Source organism: Seriola dumerili, unplaced genomic scaffold (genome assembly GCF_002260705.1).
Source record: "Seriola dumerili isolate Sdu_G_001 unplaced genomic scaffold, Sdu_1.0 BDQW01000002.1, whole genome shotgun sequence".
Classification (NCBI taxonomy): Eukaryota; Metazoa; Chordata; class Actinopteri; order Carangiformes; family Carangidae; genus Seriola; species Seriola dumerili.
The window spans coordinates 10,917,230-10,935,939 of NW_019174257.1; the positions used below are offsets into that span (position 1 = coordinate 10,917,230).

The 18,710-nt window shown below is 41.9% G+C and overlaps 1 protein-coding gene across 1 annotated transcript in view; it reads left to right on the forward strand.

Annotated features, from left to right (window-relative positions):
- Window positions 1-18,710, forward strand: part of LOC111237413 (discs large homolog 1-like protein) — a 105,291-nt gene that overhangs the window by 42,489 nt on the left and 44,092 nt on the right. Inside the window, exon 10 of the mRNA XM_022766536.1 lies at window positions 18,288-18,341. Within this exon, the coding sequence (XP_022622257.1) occupies window positions 18,288-18,341 (54 nt within the window). The remainder of the gene's footprint in view (window positions 1-18,287; window positions 18,342-18,710) is intronic.

Genomic DNA, 18,710 nt, shown 5'->3' on the forward strand with positions numbered 1-18,710 from the left:
GTGTGACTGACCTGATGAGAGACGAGTCACTGTCAGCACATCATTATGATTCCTTTATTACATTATGGCACAATGAGCATTAGGAAATCTTACATATATAAATATATATATATATATATATATCATCAACCTGTGTGTATGTGTGTGTATATATGTATATATATATATATACACACACACACAGGTTGATTTACTGACTTAAGCTGAGTATGTACTTTCGTGTTAATGGGTTACAACAAAGCTTAAGCAGGTAGTACCTGTGGCTACACCATAGTTGATGTGTGCCTCTTCAAACATGTCAGCAATACAGCGTCAATAGAGAAATCACATGAAGACCATAAGGTTGCTTGTTTTTTGCGGGAACATTACAACTACATTTAGAAAGTTTAAGAAAGACAACAAAGACATTTCCACAAGTAAACTAATGTAAACACAGGGATCGCCATTAGACAAGACAAAGATGTAATTCCAGTGTCAGTACATATCGCCCACATTTGCTCTGTATGACAAAGTAATATAATTAGAGACTATATGGCTTGATCGTGAATGATACATACGTCCTGCTGTCAGTGGGTGAAATACGATGCTGGACTATAACTCTAAACCTATGCTGAAGCTTATCTACAGTGGGGCTGCTGCTGATAACAAATATAAATCCAGCTTTAATTTCAGTTAACTCTCCTTTACATCACCATTATAATAACTTTCCACATGCTGAAACAAAAATGCTTTAATGATGACACTGTGAATACTACATTGTTATAATAATGATATATGAAGCTTTATTTAAATGAGAATGTGTTCAGGCAAAATAAACAGGAAGCATAACGCTAACAAAACTCATAAAGAACACTGGTGTGAACAAACTAGCATTATCACACCAGCAGCTTGCATAAATTGCCTAATTAATAAACAAAGCAATTCAGCAACCCACGAAGGACCCACGAGTACCAGAGTGCGACTTCTGTTATGAGGATCTTAACATGGGTTCTCTCTGCAGCCACTGTCTGAGGGAAACAGTCTTAAGCCTTAAGCAAGACTCGCAAGACTCTCTTTACCACTTCCATAATATTGCAAAAAAATATGCTTTGGCCACAGTAATTGCATTATGCAAATTTCAATAATGCATCAAAGTCTTCTCTATCTGTTCAGATTCTAAAATCCAAAGCACCTTCTCCATCCAAAAACCAAGCGCTCAGCTATGAACACACAGAGAAATCTTCAAAATAACTTAAATTCCTTTCATGTAGGTTTGTTTGATGTGTAGGTGTTGTCTTTTTTTCACTTTTTAATGTGCATTAAAAATGCACATGATCTGCCTTTGGAAGAATATTTTGGGGTCTTGCTTATTAATATTAAAGATGCTCTGCCTTGCACTCTGCTCCTCTCTGAGAAGAACGGTTTCCTCTGAGGAGGAGCTGGCCTAAACTCATGGCCCATTAGGGAATTGCTGCTGGGAGCTGATCTGATTGGCCATTATTGAGTCCCACCCAAACTCCACCTGCTAATACCGGATTCCTTCTAGAAGTGTATTCACCCATCAGTTAAAGCTTTATGCTTGAGCCTCTGGTCAACAAACTTGCAAGAGTCATTTGGTGACACACTTGTGAGCTGATGCCCAGAATTTGCTCTTGTGATTGCCTTTGAACCCAATTTGTAAAAAGTAGAACCCCACACCCTGAGACGCTTGCTCATAAAAATCTGTAACAAAAAACATTGAAAATAAACTCGTGGCACCCTTTAAGGCCTTAATTACACTGTTATAAATAACTAAGTACGTAAAACAGTATATGCATTTTATGCATACAATACATCATCATGGCTACTACTTTGTGTGAATGATAGAAAGCCTGATGATGCATTTTCCTGTATTTTTCTGCTTTGCAAAAATGATTACACGCTTTTCGGATTGCAGATGACAAACACAGTAATGCTTGTATTGGATTCAAACCTGCATTATTGATCTGAATGGATGGGGCGCCACTCACATCGTTCAGCCCTGCAGCACTTGTCTGCAGATTTACAGCTTGGCCCATGGAAAAAGTTGACTTTCGCCCCCCTCACCCCAACCCCTTTGCAGTAATCATACTGGCCAGTGTTTTCCCAAGGTGTTGCCATTTTCCTGTCTAAGGCACTTAGTGCATGACTGATGGGCCATTACACTAAACACGTACACACATAGCTGTTGGCCCTGTTGATGAGAGAGAGAGAGAGAGAGAGAGAGAGAGAGAGAGAGAGAGAGAGAGAGAGAGAGAGAGGGGTGATTTTTGTCTTTGCTGGTTTGATGTGGTTACACATTTCAAACTCTGTCTGTATTTCTTTTTCTGTGGGTCCATGTGTGTTAGCATGTAAGTGTTCAGGGATAGACCAACCATCATTGCTCTTTAATCAAATTATTTAGTCCATCTGTCGAAAGTCATAGAGCAAAACAATGTGATATGTAGAAGTCTGGAACATGTTAGAGTCCGGACGTGGTACTTTATCTCACTGGACAGCATCTCAATGCAAAATCTCCTCCTTGCTGGCAATAATAGTATTGATGCCGTGTGCTATTAGCCCACCAGTCAATCTGTCTGTTTCAGTGGCTCCGGTGTTGGCAGCCAATTGTAGTTATTATCTCCCTTTAAGTGATTTTCTAGCATCTCTTGCAAAATGCAGATTTTTATGTTGCCTCAGGAGCTCGGCAAGCAGTGCAGCTCGGCAAAGTGTTTGTCATATCTTATTTATGTGTTTTAGATCTCATACTATATTCTCACCTGAGTTGATCAGTAACCATAATCACAGATAAAGGGTTTACCCCACTGTTTTCTGTTGTTTGTGTTGTTGACTATATACTCTCATACAGCCCACATGCTGTCTCTGTATAATTGATGAGTGAGGTAAAGCAGAGGTATGAAAGTCATCCTGGCTCTTGAGAAAGAGCTCTAAAAGCCTTAAAGAGGTGTTTATTGGCCACAGGAAATGGCGGTAGAGAGGGATGGACAGAGCAGGAGAGATGGGGAAGAGAGAGAGACACTGAAGGAGAGAATTAGTGATTGATTAGGACTGTGAGAGAAATATGATAGTCTATTAGCTCAAAGCAGGCAATGTAAGTATATCATGCACATCACTCTTAGATAATGATGTATCCATCAACAGAAAGAGCACACACATCAAGTCAGCTGACAGACTCAGGCTTCGTATCAGTTAATCAGTCACTTTATCAGGATTGGTTTTGAGGTAAACAGGAACAATCCATCATATGTTGGAGTAGATTACGTATCAATGGTAATAAGGTTTTTAGCCAAGTTTTTACCACCTTTACAGTTACATGTTGGATGTTCCCACTCAGCAAAAAATGAGAAGGGAAGTATTTAAAATTGAATTTTTATTTAAATTTAAAATTTGATCACAACTGAAAGGTGTAAAACAGTGAGTAGCAAATCTGCAGTTTTTGCTAGAAAAAGAAGTGTTATTTATATTGGTCATTTTAAAATGGAAAACTTGTTGGAGACACATCATTAGCACTCTCAAACATACTGCAAAGTGCGTGTATACAGTAGAGTTCAACCTACTCTCCCCGACACACACACCTCCCACCTGCAGAGAGTGGCTCGTTATCCTTCTGCTGCCTAAGAAAACTTTCCACTTTCCCTGTGCCTCATGGGATACCACTGTGCATGTGTAGGCTTCTCTAGTTTCTCTGTCTTTCTTTAGATTTGTTTTTTTTTTCTTTGGTGGTGGTGGCAGTGGGCAGCAAATTTAGGTGCATTTGTCTTGAAGCAGAAACTGGATCCATCTCTACCTGTACACGATGAAACTCAATCACACTCTCTGCAATATTACTTCCATAGATCATCTGTTGCCGAGTGGGCAGTCTGTCATAAACCAAAGTAAGAGTTGTATTTTTGTGCCTTCGCACCATAACTGTGAATTTTCACCTCCCACAGTCTTTGCTCAGTCAGAAACTTTACATCATCACCACATAGAAATGGAGCAGTGCAGGAGTTAGAGAGAAGGAGCATTTGCTACGGTTGTACATTTACTTTACAAAATTAAAGCTTGCTGGTGTATCCTTCACCTTTCTCTGTAAACCACAAAGCTGCCATGCCTGTGCTGAACTGATATCATATAGGAATAAATATTGGAGCAACTTGAAGGTTAAAAGCAATGACTCAGAAACATTGACGTGTTGGGACTTGTTTGAACCCCTCAAGGCACCACAACTGATGTGCACTGCTGTATGTGGGTGATCCTGATCAGCTGTTTCCTGTCACCTTTCATGTAGTAGCAGTTAAGAAAAATCACTCATGTTCATTTCCTAAATTTCAGAACAAGAAGTCCTCAGATGGTTTTATATTTTACTTAATCCTGATAGTAACGCAGGTGATGTCATCAGTGGGAGGGGCTAATGCAAATGTTTACAACTTGGACCACCATTGTCTATGGTAACCAAGAGCTCCTCCTCTGATGCTGGCCAAGCTTGTGGCGGCATCAGCTGCTGTCATGGTGATGCTGCTATGCTGATCACCAAGCAGAGCATGACATGTGTGGTTGTGTGTGTGTGTGTGTGTGTGTGTGTGTGTGTGTGTGTGTGTGTATGTGAGTGTGTGAGAGAGAGAGAGAGAGAAAGAGAGAGAGTTAAGGGAAACAGATTATTGTTTGTATAAACTTAAATTATTAGCATACTTTCTCACTTGCTTGCACACTCACACACAGGCAAACACACATGTGTGTACACTTACACACACACACTGTATTGTAGCAGTGAGCAGCGCATTAGATTTGTGGTGCTTGAGAGTATGCGAGGTGTTGCGTCACCTTCTGTGTGTGGGATGAAGCTTGCATATCGGCTCTCTCTCTCTCCCACACACACGCACACACACACACACACACACACACACACACACACACACACACACAAACACACACACACACACACACACACCGACGTCTCCACACAGACTCACTCTCTCCTCCCTCTCCAGCAGTCTCCTACCTCCAGCCTGTTCTCTGCTGATATAATCAACACAGATTAGCTGACCACAAGCAATCACTTAAAATGACCACTTACTAATGAGGCTGAACACAACATAATGACAGCTCCATCTATCCTCCTGTAATTAGTAAAGAATGGTTTGACACTACTGAAGGCTTGACCTATTCACTGCTACACACATAACGACTTCATAACTGGATATAAATGATGATGATGATGATGATGATGATGATGATGTGAATCAAACCTTTGTGTGTTCATGTCTTTGCTGCTTTAGAGAGTCAGGTTTTTATATTACAACAACATTGTCTGCCAGTGTGATATCACCAGGTAGAGTGATATTAGTACCTCAGTCACACATGGATGTGTTACTGTATGTGACAGGATCATTACAGTAGAATCGGTAGATTTTAATTGGAAAAGCTATTGTTTTGCAGAGAATACAAGTCAACAGCAGAGTTTGTCGAATGTGAGTGATGCTATCCCTCTTGACCTGTAATTGTTGTGCCTCCTCGTTGGGCAATCAGTGTGTTTTACTTGATTAAAATTAAAATTTAATGAAATGAAAATCTGTGGCATCCTATGACACAAAGGGACCTTAGTGTCGCTAGTGGTTCAAGGAGTAAGGAGCCTGTCTGTGCCATGACATCAGGTCTTCACTGTCAGATTTAAAATGTTGCTTTGAAACAACAAAACTGCATTTGGTTTAAAGTAGTTGCTGGTAACTGGAGGCTCAATAAAATACATGTCTGTGGACCTGCACTCAATAGGGAATCAAGTTACAAATGAAATAACTTCTAATCTGACTTTGTTGCTCAGACTTGAGGCTTAGATTTGACTGGGGTGGAACAGATTTCCATGTTTGCAGTTAATCTGTCATTTAGAGGTGAAACAGTTTGCAGACTGATTGATTAGTTAATCATCAGAAGATAAAGTCATTTTTCAAACTGAAATGATAAAAAATGTGTTGTTTCCTGCTTCTTAAATGATTTGATGCTTTTTCTTTGTCGTATATCATAATTAACTTAATATCTTTGGGTTTTGGTGTTGTTTGAATAAAACAAAATATTTTAATATATCACTTTGCATTATTCACTTCTTAGACAAAACAATGAATTGGGAAGATAATCAGCAGATGTGAAAGTGAAAATAAAGTTGCAGCCTTTCTGTCATTATCAGTGTCATATCGCTGTATTGCCTGTGTTTTCTGTGTTCCGAGCCTGTGAACAACCTATTGTTATATTGTTATAAATTACAGAAAGGATGGAGGACTAATGAAGAACTACTGTACTTGGCAAACAGACACTGCAGTGTTGGAAGTTAGCCTGTGAAGTTTTAAATCATGTTTGTGATGTGTTGCAGCGGTGGCTGCAGCTCCTTCATCTCTGCCAGCAATGGCATCTCAAGACTCTGCAAACAGTTTCTAATTAAGTCTGGAGGAAGAGATCTCAATGCTGCCAGACACAATAGACACCTAGATAGAGAGGGAAAGAGACAGAGAGGCAAACTCATCTGTAACAGACACTGAGACCATATCCTTAACAGAGCATAGCATTACAACAGAATTACTTCACTCTGATTCTTTGGAACACAGTTGGAGTGAGGCACAGCCGGTCTACCCAACAAAGGACAAGCTAGGGTTTCGGCAGAAAGAGCGAGAGACAGAGGGGGACAAGGATAGATGGGAAAAGAGAGAGTATGGTAGGCTGAACACCATGTCCAATGAGCCACTCAGTTACTGTTGATCTGTGTGTCCTGACCTGAAGAAGTGATCTTACCCAACAGCCCCACAAGTAGGATCACTTCCAGAGGTCAACAGTTAGTATGAGAGGAGGAGGTTCACCTGAGATCTGCTCGACAGAGCGTAGAAGACTCCACCTCTGCTGACCCCACTACTAACTCTCAGATCCAGTTACAGCATGTAATAGCCCTGCTTATGGTATTTGGAATAATGAGTGAGGTTGTTGGGTTGCACTTCATTGCATAGTATAGCAAACATATGCTACTTTCAGAGAAGTCTTCCTTGTTTTTAGTCTGTGCTACACAGCTAAAACTACATCTCTCCGCAACTCAAAGTATCACAAATTTTGTCATGAGCTTTGGCACAAAATTGTCCTTGAGCACGACATACATATTGGGGATAAAAACATTTCATAATGAATATGTTGTAACTGAAATGGTTGGTCTTGTTATTTGTCTCTTGTGCTTTCAGACAAACTTCTTGCACAGGATGAAAAATCTTTACTGAATAAACCCAAAAATCCCACTTACTCACTAAATTTACAACACGTTGGACCTCAGACCTTGATTGGGTAAAATAATTCATCAGGAATTTATTTGAGTACAGTGATCGACCGTGTGCAGGATTCTTTGGCTTTGTCATAAAGGGCAGTAAAAACCTCCTAGTGATTCTGAATCTCTTAGGTTTGCCTACTGAAAAGGCAAACACTCAACAGATGTCTTATTCTGCTCTAATGGAAGTTGAAAAGACTTTTGCAGTTACTAGAAAGCACAGGCTTTGTACACAGTGGGCTCATCAATCCACTTTAAGATCAATTGTACTGTGCAGTTTGTGGGACAGGTTGGTCTTGGGAGTCCTCAAGAACCCTTTGTTCTTATTTAGTTGGACAGATTGTATGTAGTTACACCTTTTTCTACAAGAACCACGATCACACCATTTGCCCCCACTGAGATACTGTGGATTCAGTGTCCCCTGTTTTAGTGATAGACTTCTGGACATGCGTAGGAATTCTTTTCTGACAACAAGACGTGACAAATGAACTCATAATCAATTTAAATATTGTTTTGAATGTTTGTGACTCTGCAAACATTAGCTCAAGCTTAAGTGACTGACACACACATTCCTTGGGTTTTGTGGCTGTTTGCAACATCCCAAAGGCTGTCTCCAACAAGACAAGCTGAGTATCCATCACCTTTTCTGCATGAAAATGCAAAGATGCTATAAAAATTAAAAATTTGTGGCTGGTGAAGAAAGTCTGGCAGGATTTGGTGGAAACCAGACCACTGCTAAAAAATAATCCAGACACAGGAATCCAAGGGAGGTCCGATTCTTCCTGTCTCTGTTGTATTCTTAATTGTTGGCAATTGTTGGTTAACACATCAGCTATAACAGCTTGATACAGTGATGGCACTTCAGTGGTGTTTTCTGTGTTTTGTTTTGGACTAGACATGTTTTTCCTCACATTAAATCATCCTGCTCCTGATGTAAACATATTTTATGAATTAGTGCTGCTTTAATTTAAACACAAATGGTCCAAATTGACATTATTTTCATTATTTCCCACCCCAAAGCAAATCCCAGCTCTGATGATGGCATACTCTCTAAATGAATACTGATTATTCTGCCATGTTGTGTGTGGCTGCTGGTGTGATGTATGATAATGAAGATCTCAGGTTGTGACCTCACATGTCACACACTTCACCCACCGGATCCATGGCGACCACAGCTCCGCTGTGTCGAGATGCAGTCTCTTCCATATCTTTCACCTTCGCATGATGTTAATGTAGCCGCAGCCGTCTCACAGTTATTCCACAGAAAATTAAATGGCAGTTATTTTGAAAATCATTTGAAACATTTTTTCAAACCAGAAATGCCAATTATTCACCAATTCCAGCTTCTAAAAAGTGAGGATTCAATGCTTTTTGTTGTCATACTGTATGTGATAGAGAACTGTTTCACCTTTAGTCTCCAGTCAGTGTTCTCTCGGTCTGTGGAGTCTGAGGCCCCCCTGCTGGTGACATTTAGTATCACAACCCTGTCTCCCTGCAGCCAGAGGAGTTGGAAAATCCTGATAAATTGATTTTTTGTTGGATGTTTTACACAAGTCTTTCTGGCAAATCACTAGAGCCCCCGCCCAAGACGTTATTTCCGTGTTACGTGTCTTCTTTCCCTTTTGTAGATTTGATCCTCTTTAATTCTGCTCAGCAAAGACAGACATGACTTTTTGAGTTAAAATGCTGAGGCGGTTAGAGATAAGAAGGAAGGAGGAAAGAATGGGAGCGCTAACAAAGAGGTGGCAAGTGTTCAGAGGATTTGACACTGGACACAGGTAATGGAGTGATGGGAATCGCATTACGCGCTTAGGCAACAGCATGAGAGCGGTGGTTGCTCTTTTGGTGGCTAAAAAAGCTGATTGTTTTACAGAACTGAACTAATTGATGTGTTTATTAATGTGTTATTTAATAATAATTTTCAGAGCTGTGTCAAAGGGGAGTGGGGGTAGAAGAATAAGCAGATTTGATTTATTAAGGTGTGGGCACGCTGACATACATGACAACATTTGAGGGCCTAGTTTCCAGGTCGTCACTTCTGTTGTGTGAAGGTATTAATCATACCAGTCATTATAAATGAGTGAAACATATAGTAGTTATTTATATAGTAGTTATTCTGCCAGATAAAACTGGAGTATTTGACTCAACTACCCTAAAACTCAAACCCTGAGCCGAGTCCTCCAGGGCAGCTTTGTTCATTTTAGATGCCTCATTCCCTATCCTCATTTCTATCTCTTGTCTTCAACCACCCTCCGCCCCATCCCTGCATCTTCATTTCTCAGCAGCCCTCACCCCTGTCTACCCCACCCTCTAGCATTGTATTAATGCTGGCTTGATTTAGCACTGTGATGCTAACAGCCCATTCTCCTTGCTCATCCTCTCCTGACTGAGCGGTTAGCCTGCAGCACTAGCAGCACTTTACACAGGGAACACACACACATACCCGCTAACACACAGGCTTTCTCTCAACCACCCTCACCATCTCCTCATGTCTTTGTGTTCTTCACATCGGGTGCTGCTTTTTAATGTGGCTCCTCTGTCTCTCTATCTGCCTCCCTCACTCCCTCTTATCAAGTTGGTTTGGGGCGAGTTGTGGCATATATTAGCTGACATTATAAAGATGTGGACCTCATAGCCATGACTAGATAGGTGTGTGTGTGTGTGTGTGTGTGTGTGTGTGTGTGTGTGTGTGTGTGTGTGTGTGTGTGTGTGTGTGTTTGTTTGTGTGTTTGTTTGTGTGTGTGCGTCTCTCCAGCTCAATGTACAAAGCAGTGGCAGCTCCTGTTCTTTCCTAAATACCAGCTGTAGGCAGCCAGAAGCTATAATTAATCTGATATGAAAAATATTGTCCGTTTCCTGGTTATTGTGTGTTTTTGTCATTTTTCTATATCTAATGAAAAGTAAATGTAAACTGAATAACCAAGTGTTTTGGAGTATGGTGTGGTGGGACTATTATAATGTCACAAATTAGCTCATGACTGTATTGTATCATAGAACTGGTAAAACCTAGAAAACCTTTGCTAAGGAGAAACACAAGTATTAACATATTTTCTATAAAGAACTTATCATTTATTTCCGATTACACCTTTGGATGAAGATATGATAATGAAAAAGGTTTCAATTGTTGAGATGTGAAGCAATTGATCAATTAGTCGATCACCTGAAAATCAATCTGCAACTACTAAAATAATCAATGACTCATTCAAGTTATTCTTTTTCTAGGAAAAATGCCAAAAAATGATCAGGTAAAATAATTAAAATCATCTCTGTGGGTTTATAGATGTACAGGGTCTTTAATGAAAGAAGTTTGTATGACTAGAAACTGTATGAAATTAATGAAATTCAAAATTGAAGTTTGAAATTTACATTCACTTCATGGCTTAGTTTATCACGGAATACACAAAAAAAGACTTCAAAGAATCAGAGCAAACACTTGGTGAAGACTTTTGGCACCATTTTGAATACTCAAAGACACAAAACACAATTCATTTGGGGTTGAGGTTTGACACCCAGTTAATCCCAGTCAACCACAACATGGTAGGAACGGCCACTCAGACCAACTTTTCTTAAAGTAAATTGTAAAACCCATTTTCCTACATAACTGGATTCCAGTTTCAACATTTCAGCAGATGTGCATTGTTTACTAGACTGGATTGTTTACTGCAACCAAGCCATGTCTCTCATAGTTCTGGACTCACATGAATTTGCATCTTCCTGGTCATCATGAGATCTAGACAACACTTGCAGCCTTGCCTCTGTTGGCTTGCATGTACAGTACATGTTAGAGACTGGAGACACGTAGAGACATATAATGGGTAAATACATCCGGGTGCGTGCGCACACACACACACACACACACACACAGATACGTTCTCAAAAGGAAGTAGGCCAACGCATAGAGACACACACACAAACTCACAGCAGGCATTTCATAGACTTTATTTCAGCTGACCCGGCCTGCCTTGTGATGCTTTAAAGGAACAAGACAAAGGTTGATGGAAGGGACTTGCCTCCACCAATCACAGCTCTCCACTCATTGCGCACACACACACACACACACACACACACACACATATACACACACACACACACACACACACACACACATATACACACACACACACACACACACACACACACATATACACACACACACACACACACACACACACACATATACACACACACACACACACACACACACACACATATACACACACACACACACACACACACACACACATATACACACACACACACACACACACACACACACATATACACACACACACACACACACACACACACACATATACACACACACACACACACACACACACACACATATACACACACACACACACACACACACACACACATATACACACATACACACACACACACACACACACACACGCACACACATACACACACTGACTGAGCTCTGAGCGTTGTATCACTGTCCCTGGTTGCCTATCGATTAGTCATGCCTGGCTGCTGTCATGTGCAGGAGTCCAGGGAAGTCCCTAATTGGTTGGTCCGGGAAAGAGCGAGAGAGAGGGAGAGTTGGAGGGGGAGAGAGAGAGAGAGAGATAGAGAGAGAGAGAGAGAGGGACAGACACTGAGAGAGGGAGGCAGCATAGAAAGATGGGAGATGCGGAGAAAGAGAATTGTGGATAGAGATTTGGCCTAATATTAAATCAACAGAAAGACTAAACCAGACAACATGAAAGAAGAAAGACTAATGTAACTCTGATTGTCACGTTCTCTGAGTCTCTAACAGAAAAAAGTCAAACATAGGAATCTTATCTGAGCTCACGTACTGTTTTACCTTCTACTTTTTCTTTGGGAACACATGAATCAAACTGCATCGTCTACAGAGCGACTAACACTTCAGCCTCAAAGCCAGAGTGCGCAGCAACATAGGTGGATAATATGAATTACTCCAAGTGACTGACCATTGCAGTGGAGCATAATCGTGGAATGAGAAAGAGAAATCTTCCAGTGGAGTGCATGAACCGACTCGCATCCTCTCCAGAGACACCCTACGAGAAGCCAGGGCTGGAAGGAGGCTCAACCTGTCCCTTTTGTCCTACTACTGACCCTGTAACCCTGGGAGCCGGTGAGAGGGACAGGGTGCTCCTGAGGGGAGAACACACAGAAGAGAAGTGTTCAAAATCGCATGAAAGGAGGATGCTTTGCTTTTCAGGACTGGCGGATGGTCTAATTCATAATGGAGAAGACATGGAAACAATGCCAACAAAGGATGGATTGTTTTTAGATTTTCTGATTGTCCAGTGATCTTAACACACTGAGAGACACTGACAACGGCAAAGAGAGAGTGGAAGGGCAGGAGTACCAACTTTGTACGGACACAAAGAAGGATTGGTGGTTCTGTAGAGGCGTGACCTACATTATTCGGACACAAGTGATTCTGAGGATCTACTCCCTTTTGGCATCTCTGTAAAGGAGACAATGTGGTGAGAGTGAGATAAGAAGATAAGAGAAGACAGGAGGATATCTTGTTGACTTTTTATAAATCTCTGTAGTTATGACAACTTATTTCCACAGCCATGACTTCTGTTGTAGCCCCAAGAAGCCCAGCAGTGGCGCCGCGAAGGGCAAATCCGGCAAAGGAAAGGCCAAATCGGGCAAGAGCCTCTCTCACTCGAAGCATAACCAGAATTTACTGCAAATACAGACGCCGAATCACCAAATGCAACATTCGCCGCTGCACTCACCAAAGCACCATCCCCATTCGCCGAAACACGGCTGCCATTCACCCAAAAATATGCTTCTTTCTCCCTCTCCGAGCTACTACCACATAGCACCAACGTCTCCAAGTCATCAGCTAGCTCCGCCGTCTCCGACGTACCAGCTGGCTCCACAATCGCCAAATCACCTACTGCACTCGCCGAGCCACCACCAGCTTCACCTGTCGCCAAGTCATCATCAGCTGCAGCATCATCCTCAAAACCAGCCGCAGGGCCATCCTCAAGCTTCACCCGGTCACCTGCTCTCTTCGCAGTCCACACATCAACTCTACCACCATCAACAGCAGCAGATGCAGCTCCATTCGCCAACTCACCACTCGTTGTTCCAGCAGTATCAGCACCATCACCACCACTACCCTCCTCCTCTTCCTCATGCCTCCCAGTCGCTGTCTATCCACCCTTTTCACTCACCACAGCTTCCCCTGTGCTCAGGGTTAGGCGGATATGGGTGGAGCACACTGCCAACCACCCTGGTCACCAGGGGCACCCGAGGGAAGTTCCCCAACCTGAGGGACAGCGTGAAGAAGAGTCCCACGAAGAGCAAAGCCAAGTGCAAGGCTGTGAGCAGGCCGTGGCCCAATGACACGTATATCTGGACAGCACACTCAGTGGAAACTCCCCCCCATGTGCCGCTCATACACCACTTTCCACAAATACAGGCCCATGTGCAGGTAGGTTTGATGGCTGGATAGTAGATGGGTGGTTGTATACAGTAGTAGTAGTAGTGCGCTTCAGGCCACTGATCCTAGGAGAGGACAGCACATGTGCATTTGGCGAATTACTTCCCCTCCACCTGTGATACAAAAGGAGACTATTCTGTTACAGAGCACAAGCTGTGATAAAAAAAAAAAAACATGCAATTGGACTAAAACTTTCTCCTCTCCTCCAGTGTTTGCTCAGAATATGTATACTTTAAAAGCCAGTTTTGGTCATGCACCTTTGTCAGGCATTAAAAGAGATGCTTGACCAACGGCCATACGTCTGTCTTAAAGGTGTGCATGTGGCGAAACTTCCACACTGCTCAAGGACAAGGAGTTCCACACAGTTTTCATTTGGATTTATGATATTGTTTTCTGACACTTACATCCATTAGCGCCGCACACAGACATCCCGCAACTCGGTTATTCAACCACTTCAAGATGGTAATAAACCCTGTTAATCATCAGCTAGACACAATTTTCTTACAGTGCTTTTATTTTTCTTACATCTTAACTCACTTTATCTTATTTACCAGTAAAATTGAAAAAAATTATTGGGCAAAACAAGAGTTAGACTTCATATTCTTTAAATAACTTTGTGTTTGTTTGTTTTCGACAGTTATATTATCTGAATAGAAGTTAAAATTTCAAACGAAGTATGAATGACTCTATCAGGAAACAGCACAGGTTACGCAGTCAAAATTGATTGCGTGTTCCATTAACGTTCAAAGTACTCCTGGAATCAATACATGACGAGATATATTAGACACTAAAAGAATGATGGGACAAAGAGAGAAGGGAACAAATGTAACACACAATAATCACCCTGTGATGGCGGGTCTGCATAGCACACTCGCTGCTGTAATCTGACCACGGAGGGGCAGGCATTTCAGAAGTGGAAGGTCACTACTGTAATGTTGCCATTATCCTCGTCAAACTGCCCTTTTAAGTGAAGCACTGACAGCCTCAAGTGCTCCAGTGCTTTCTCCACTAAACCTGGGCCCTGAGCTGTCAACATATTCATAGTGTGTGCGGGATGTGACTGTCACTTTTTTCTCTCCGAGGGGATGCTGAAAGTAATTCTGGGAAATATAGAAAACTAACAGACCAAGCAGATTGTGGCTAAATGAGGGGTTTACCAAAAATAACTCATCAGAATAACAAAGCCCACAGTTCATTGAACATTACAGAAAGATGATAATAGCAGTGTAAGAATGGTTATGGTCAATTTCATCCTCCTAATGGTATAATCAAAAGAGCATAGCCGTCCATGTGTAACAGGATGTGTGTGTTGTGTAAACTGTACTGTAGTGATTTAGCAGCATGCCAGCTGTTGTGTTAGCTGTTGTTAGGGTAGTTTTTTCTCTGTACATCTGCTGTGGACGCAGAGATCAGCGATAGCAGGTAGTGATAGTCTGATTAGCGTGATTAGCATGGCCATTCTGGTTTGATTAGCGTCACACTTCATCTGATTAGCTCATTAGTCAGATGGAGTTTCATTACACTTTATGAAGATGGAGTCGTAGCGATATTAGGTGGGGAGCATTTGTGTGTATGAGTGTGTGCGTCAGTCTTCACCACTTTACAATGGCTCTTATGGGTCTTCTGTTCTATAAATAAAACGTAAAGTAGCAGACTATGAAGCAAATGAGGTCAGATGGTAGAGAAACAAACCTTTGAATGAAGCTTCCAGATGTTCTACCTGCATGAAATCAATCATCGCTGTGTCTGATTTTGTTTGTGACTCTTCCCATTTTTCCTTTAGGCTTTAACTGTGTTCATATATTATTATATATATGAGTGTGCACATAATACGGCACATTGCACTAATTGATAATTTAACTAATTGCTGCTGTGCATCATTACACGTCATGGGATTCTTGATAATTGATAATTGAAGCCTAATTATGATGATGGTGTAGTAGCTGAAAACAGCACGCTGCACTGATGGAGGATCATTTCCCAAAGACTACACAGCACACACACACACACACACACACACACACACACACACACACCTACTTCAACATTTGTAAGCAACCATCCTGAACACTGCAGCATGAGAACTGTGGCTAAAGCACTTGTCTGTCTCTTTGTCTGATCAGTTTGGATCTCTTTCTAAGCTGCGCTGTGCTGGACTGAACCAGGCCATAATGCCACGATAACACAGCTGGTGTAACAGCAATTACATAACAACTGACAATCACTTGCACAGAGGAACAAAACACTGTCTGGATATGGATGTTGTGTGTGTGAGTGCTTGTTTTTATATATTTGCACGTTTGGTCTTTTGGCCTTTTCATGTAACACAACCTCACACACACACACACACACACACACACACACACATATCGATGTTACATAACCACGCAGTCTGACATGGCGTGTCAATGGAATCACCAGCTGACCGACCAACTGGATTTGTCGCTCTGTGAATGACACACACACACAGACGTTTAACCGCTGTTCATACTGCTGTTACATTGATGAAGGAGTCAGATAGGGTTGAAGCAAGGCGACGGACTGGTAAGTGTGAGGTAATGGCAGACAAATTGAATTCATACATGTGGTTACACTGACATCAGCTGAGATGACTCAGTCACTTTTTTAGACAAACCAAAGAAATATTGATACGTGAAGATGTTCTACATGAAAGGAACCGGTTTCAGAGGCTATAGACTCCTACAGTAAATGCAGTCAGTGCATCTAATGTTGTTTCCCCTCCAAACTAAATTTGTGTTGAATAAATATCTATTAACAGAGAGGATACTTGACTAGTTATCTTTGCAAAATATGAGGAGACATAGCTCATCTAAATTTTTAGATGACAAACACAGTTTAGATCAGAACCTTGTGCTCTCTTCTATAAAACAGTGTTTTCATTCACATAAACACACACTGACACGCACACACACACACACACACACACACACACACACACACACACACACACACACACACACACACACACACACACACACACACACACATGGACTAACAGCTGCAACTGTCAGCATGTCCTTACTGTACCGTATCCCTTTCATCTCTTTCATTCACTCTTTCTAAGCCTTCCTCCACGTCTGTTCTCACACTGTCGATTTTTGTTCTCTTTTTACTTGCATCTGTGTTTTTTTTTTTTTTTTTGGTGGGGGGGTGCATCTGTCTGCGCCCTCTGCTCCTTGTTGCTGTTGTTGATCTGGCAGATTTGACTCCTCCTACCATACCTATAATCCCTCTGATCCCCCACTCACCCCCCCTCCTCCTCTCTCTGTTCCCGTGTGGGATCAGGCATCCAGTCAGTTTGACTGACAGACAGTTGGACATGTGGTGGAGAGAGAGAGAGACATGGAGTGAGATAATATATGTGTGTGTGAGAGAGAGAGAGAAGATAAAAGAGTGGAAAGGGGGGTGAGAGAGGTTGAGATTAGTGTAGAGGGATAGATGCTATTGCTGCTCTGTTGTGCGCTGATGCTGCGAGGTCAGGATGGACTGTCCATTTGGTCGGCTAGCTTGTTTGACGTTTGTGTAGTTGTTTGCTTTGTGAACTTTTTTTTTGGCTACAGAACAAAAACTGGACCTTCAGATTATCTGTTACTGGTTTGTTGACCAGAAATGCAGATGTTGGACGGGCGAGCGCTAAATATTTTCTGTGGAGGAAGTTAGAGGAGACACGGGGGGAAGCAGGAGGTAAATGGGTAGAATGATAAGATGGAAGGCTAATGCTTACCTCGGAAATAAAGGGAGAAAAAGACACCCTGTGGCTGTTTATTGGCTAGTGTGAGGTTTGTCATTTTGCTGTGCTTGCGTAGGAAGCAAGAGGGAAAATAATGTCAGTAATCTGCTGCTGCTCTCACCCCTAGCTCTTCTAGCAGTGATCTGTCCAGGACTGGACTCCAGAAGGAGGCCGGGGAGGAAAAGGAGGCTGAGCTTAGAGCAGAAGCACCTGAGGGAAAAGAAGAGGGGGGAGGAGACACTTGTGTTAGACAGGAGACGGCACATTGCATTTTGGATTTATAAAGATTAGACACTGAATGTGGCACAGTCAGGCCAGTGTAGTAAAATATAGTGTCAATAATGCCATACAGAGTATCCTGCAGGCTATAAGAGTACAATCTAAATGTTCAGGGTATTGTGATGTAGTACTTTGAGGTGCAGTACTGAATTGCTAAGAGTCCTGTATGTCACAGTAGCAGAGCTTTACAGTTAAAGTGTAGTACATTAGTACTGTCCAGTATAAGGGCTGTGCAGTATGTCATGCGGTGTATGCAGTCGCTCCATGGTGGTAATCTGTAGCAGAGGTTCTCAACATGCTGTACCAAAACATGAGACGAGTAAGTCATTATCACTGCTCTCTGCCTGTGTGTGTGTGTGTGTGTGTGTGTGTGTGTGTGTGTGTGTGTGTGTGTGTGTGTGTGTGTGTGTGAGAGTGTGTGTCTGTGTGCTTCCTTCAGCGGCAGCACTTGGTGAAATACTGTACGTCTTTGTTTTCATGATAATATCCTTCAAATTAAAAGTGACTGGTAATGCTTCTGTTCTCTCTTGCAGGCCAACCCCCCCCCAGTGGTGGTCAACACAGACAGCGTCGACACCCCCCCATATGTGAGTACTGGCTCTAATAGAATATATCAATATCAAATTTAAACCTCTACCCAACTGTGGACTTTGCACCTGCTCCCTGCTCATACTGTAAAATCTCAATGGCCAGTTGTGGAGGTGACACTTTGGTCTAAGTCAAGTGAGGTTAAATCACACAGATTTAAGATAAAGACTAAATGACATGACATTTTTATGCAGCTACAACAGTGAGTACAACCTTAATTTGAACATACCACCTTAAGGCTGAACTAATTTGCTGTGGTTATAAGGAAATGTCCTTTTCATTATATATCAACAGGATGATGTTTTTGTTTACATGATTTTATTCCCTTTGGGATTGGATACAAAGAGAAAGTTTGAATATAAAGGATT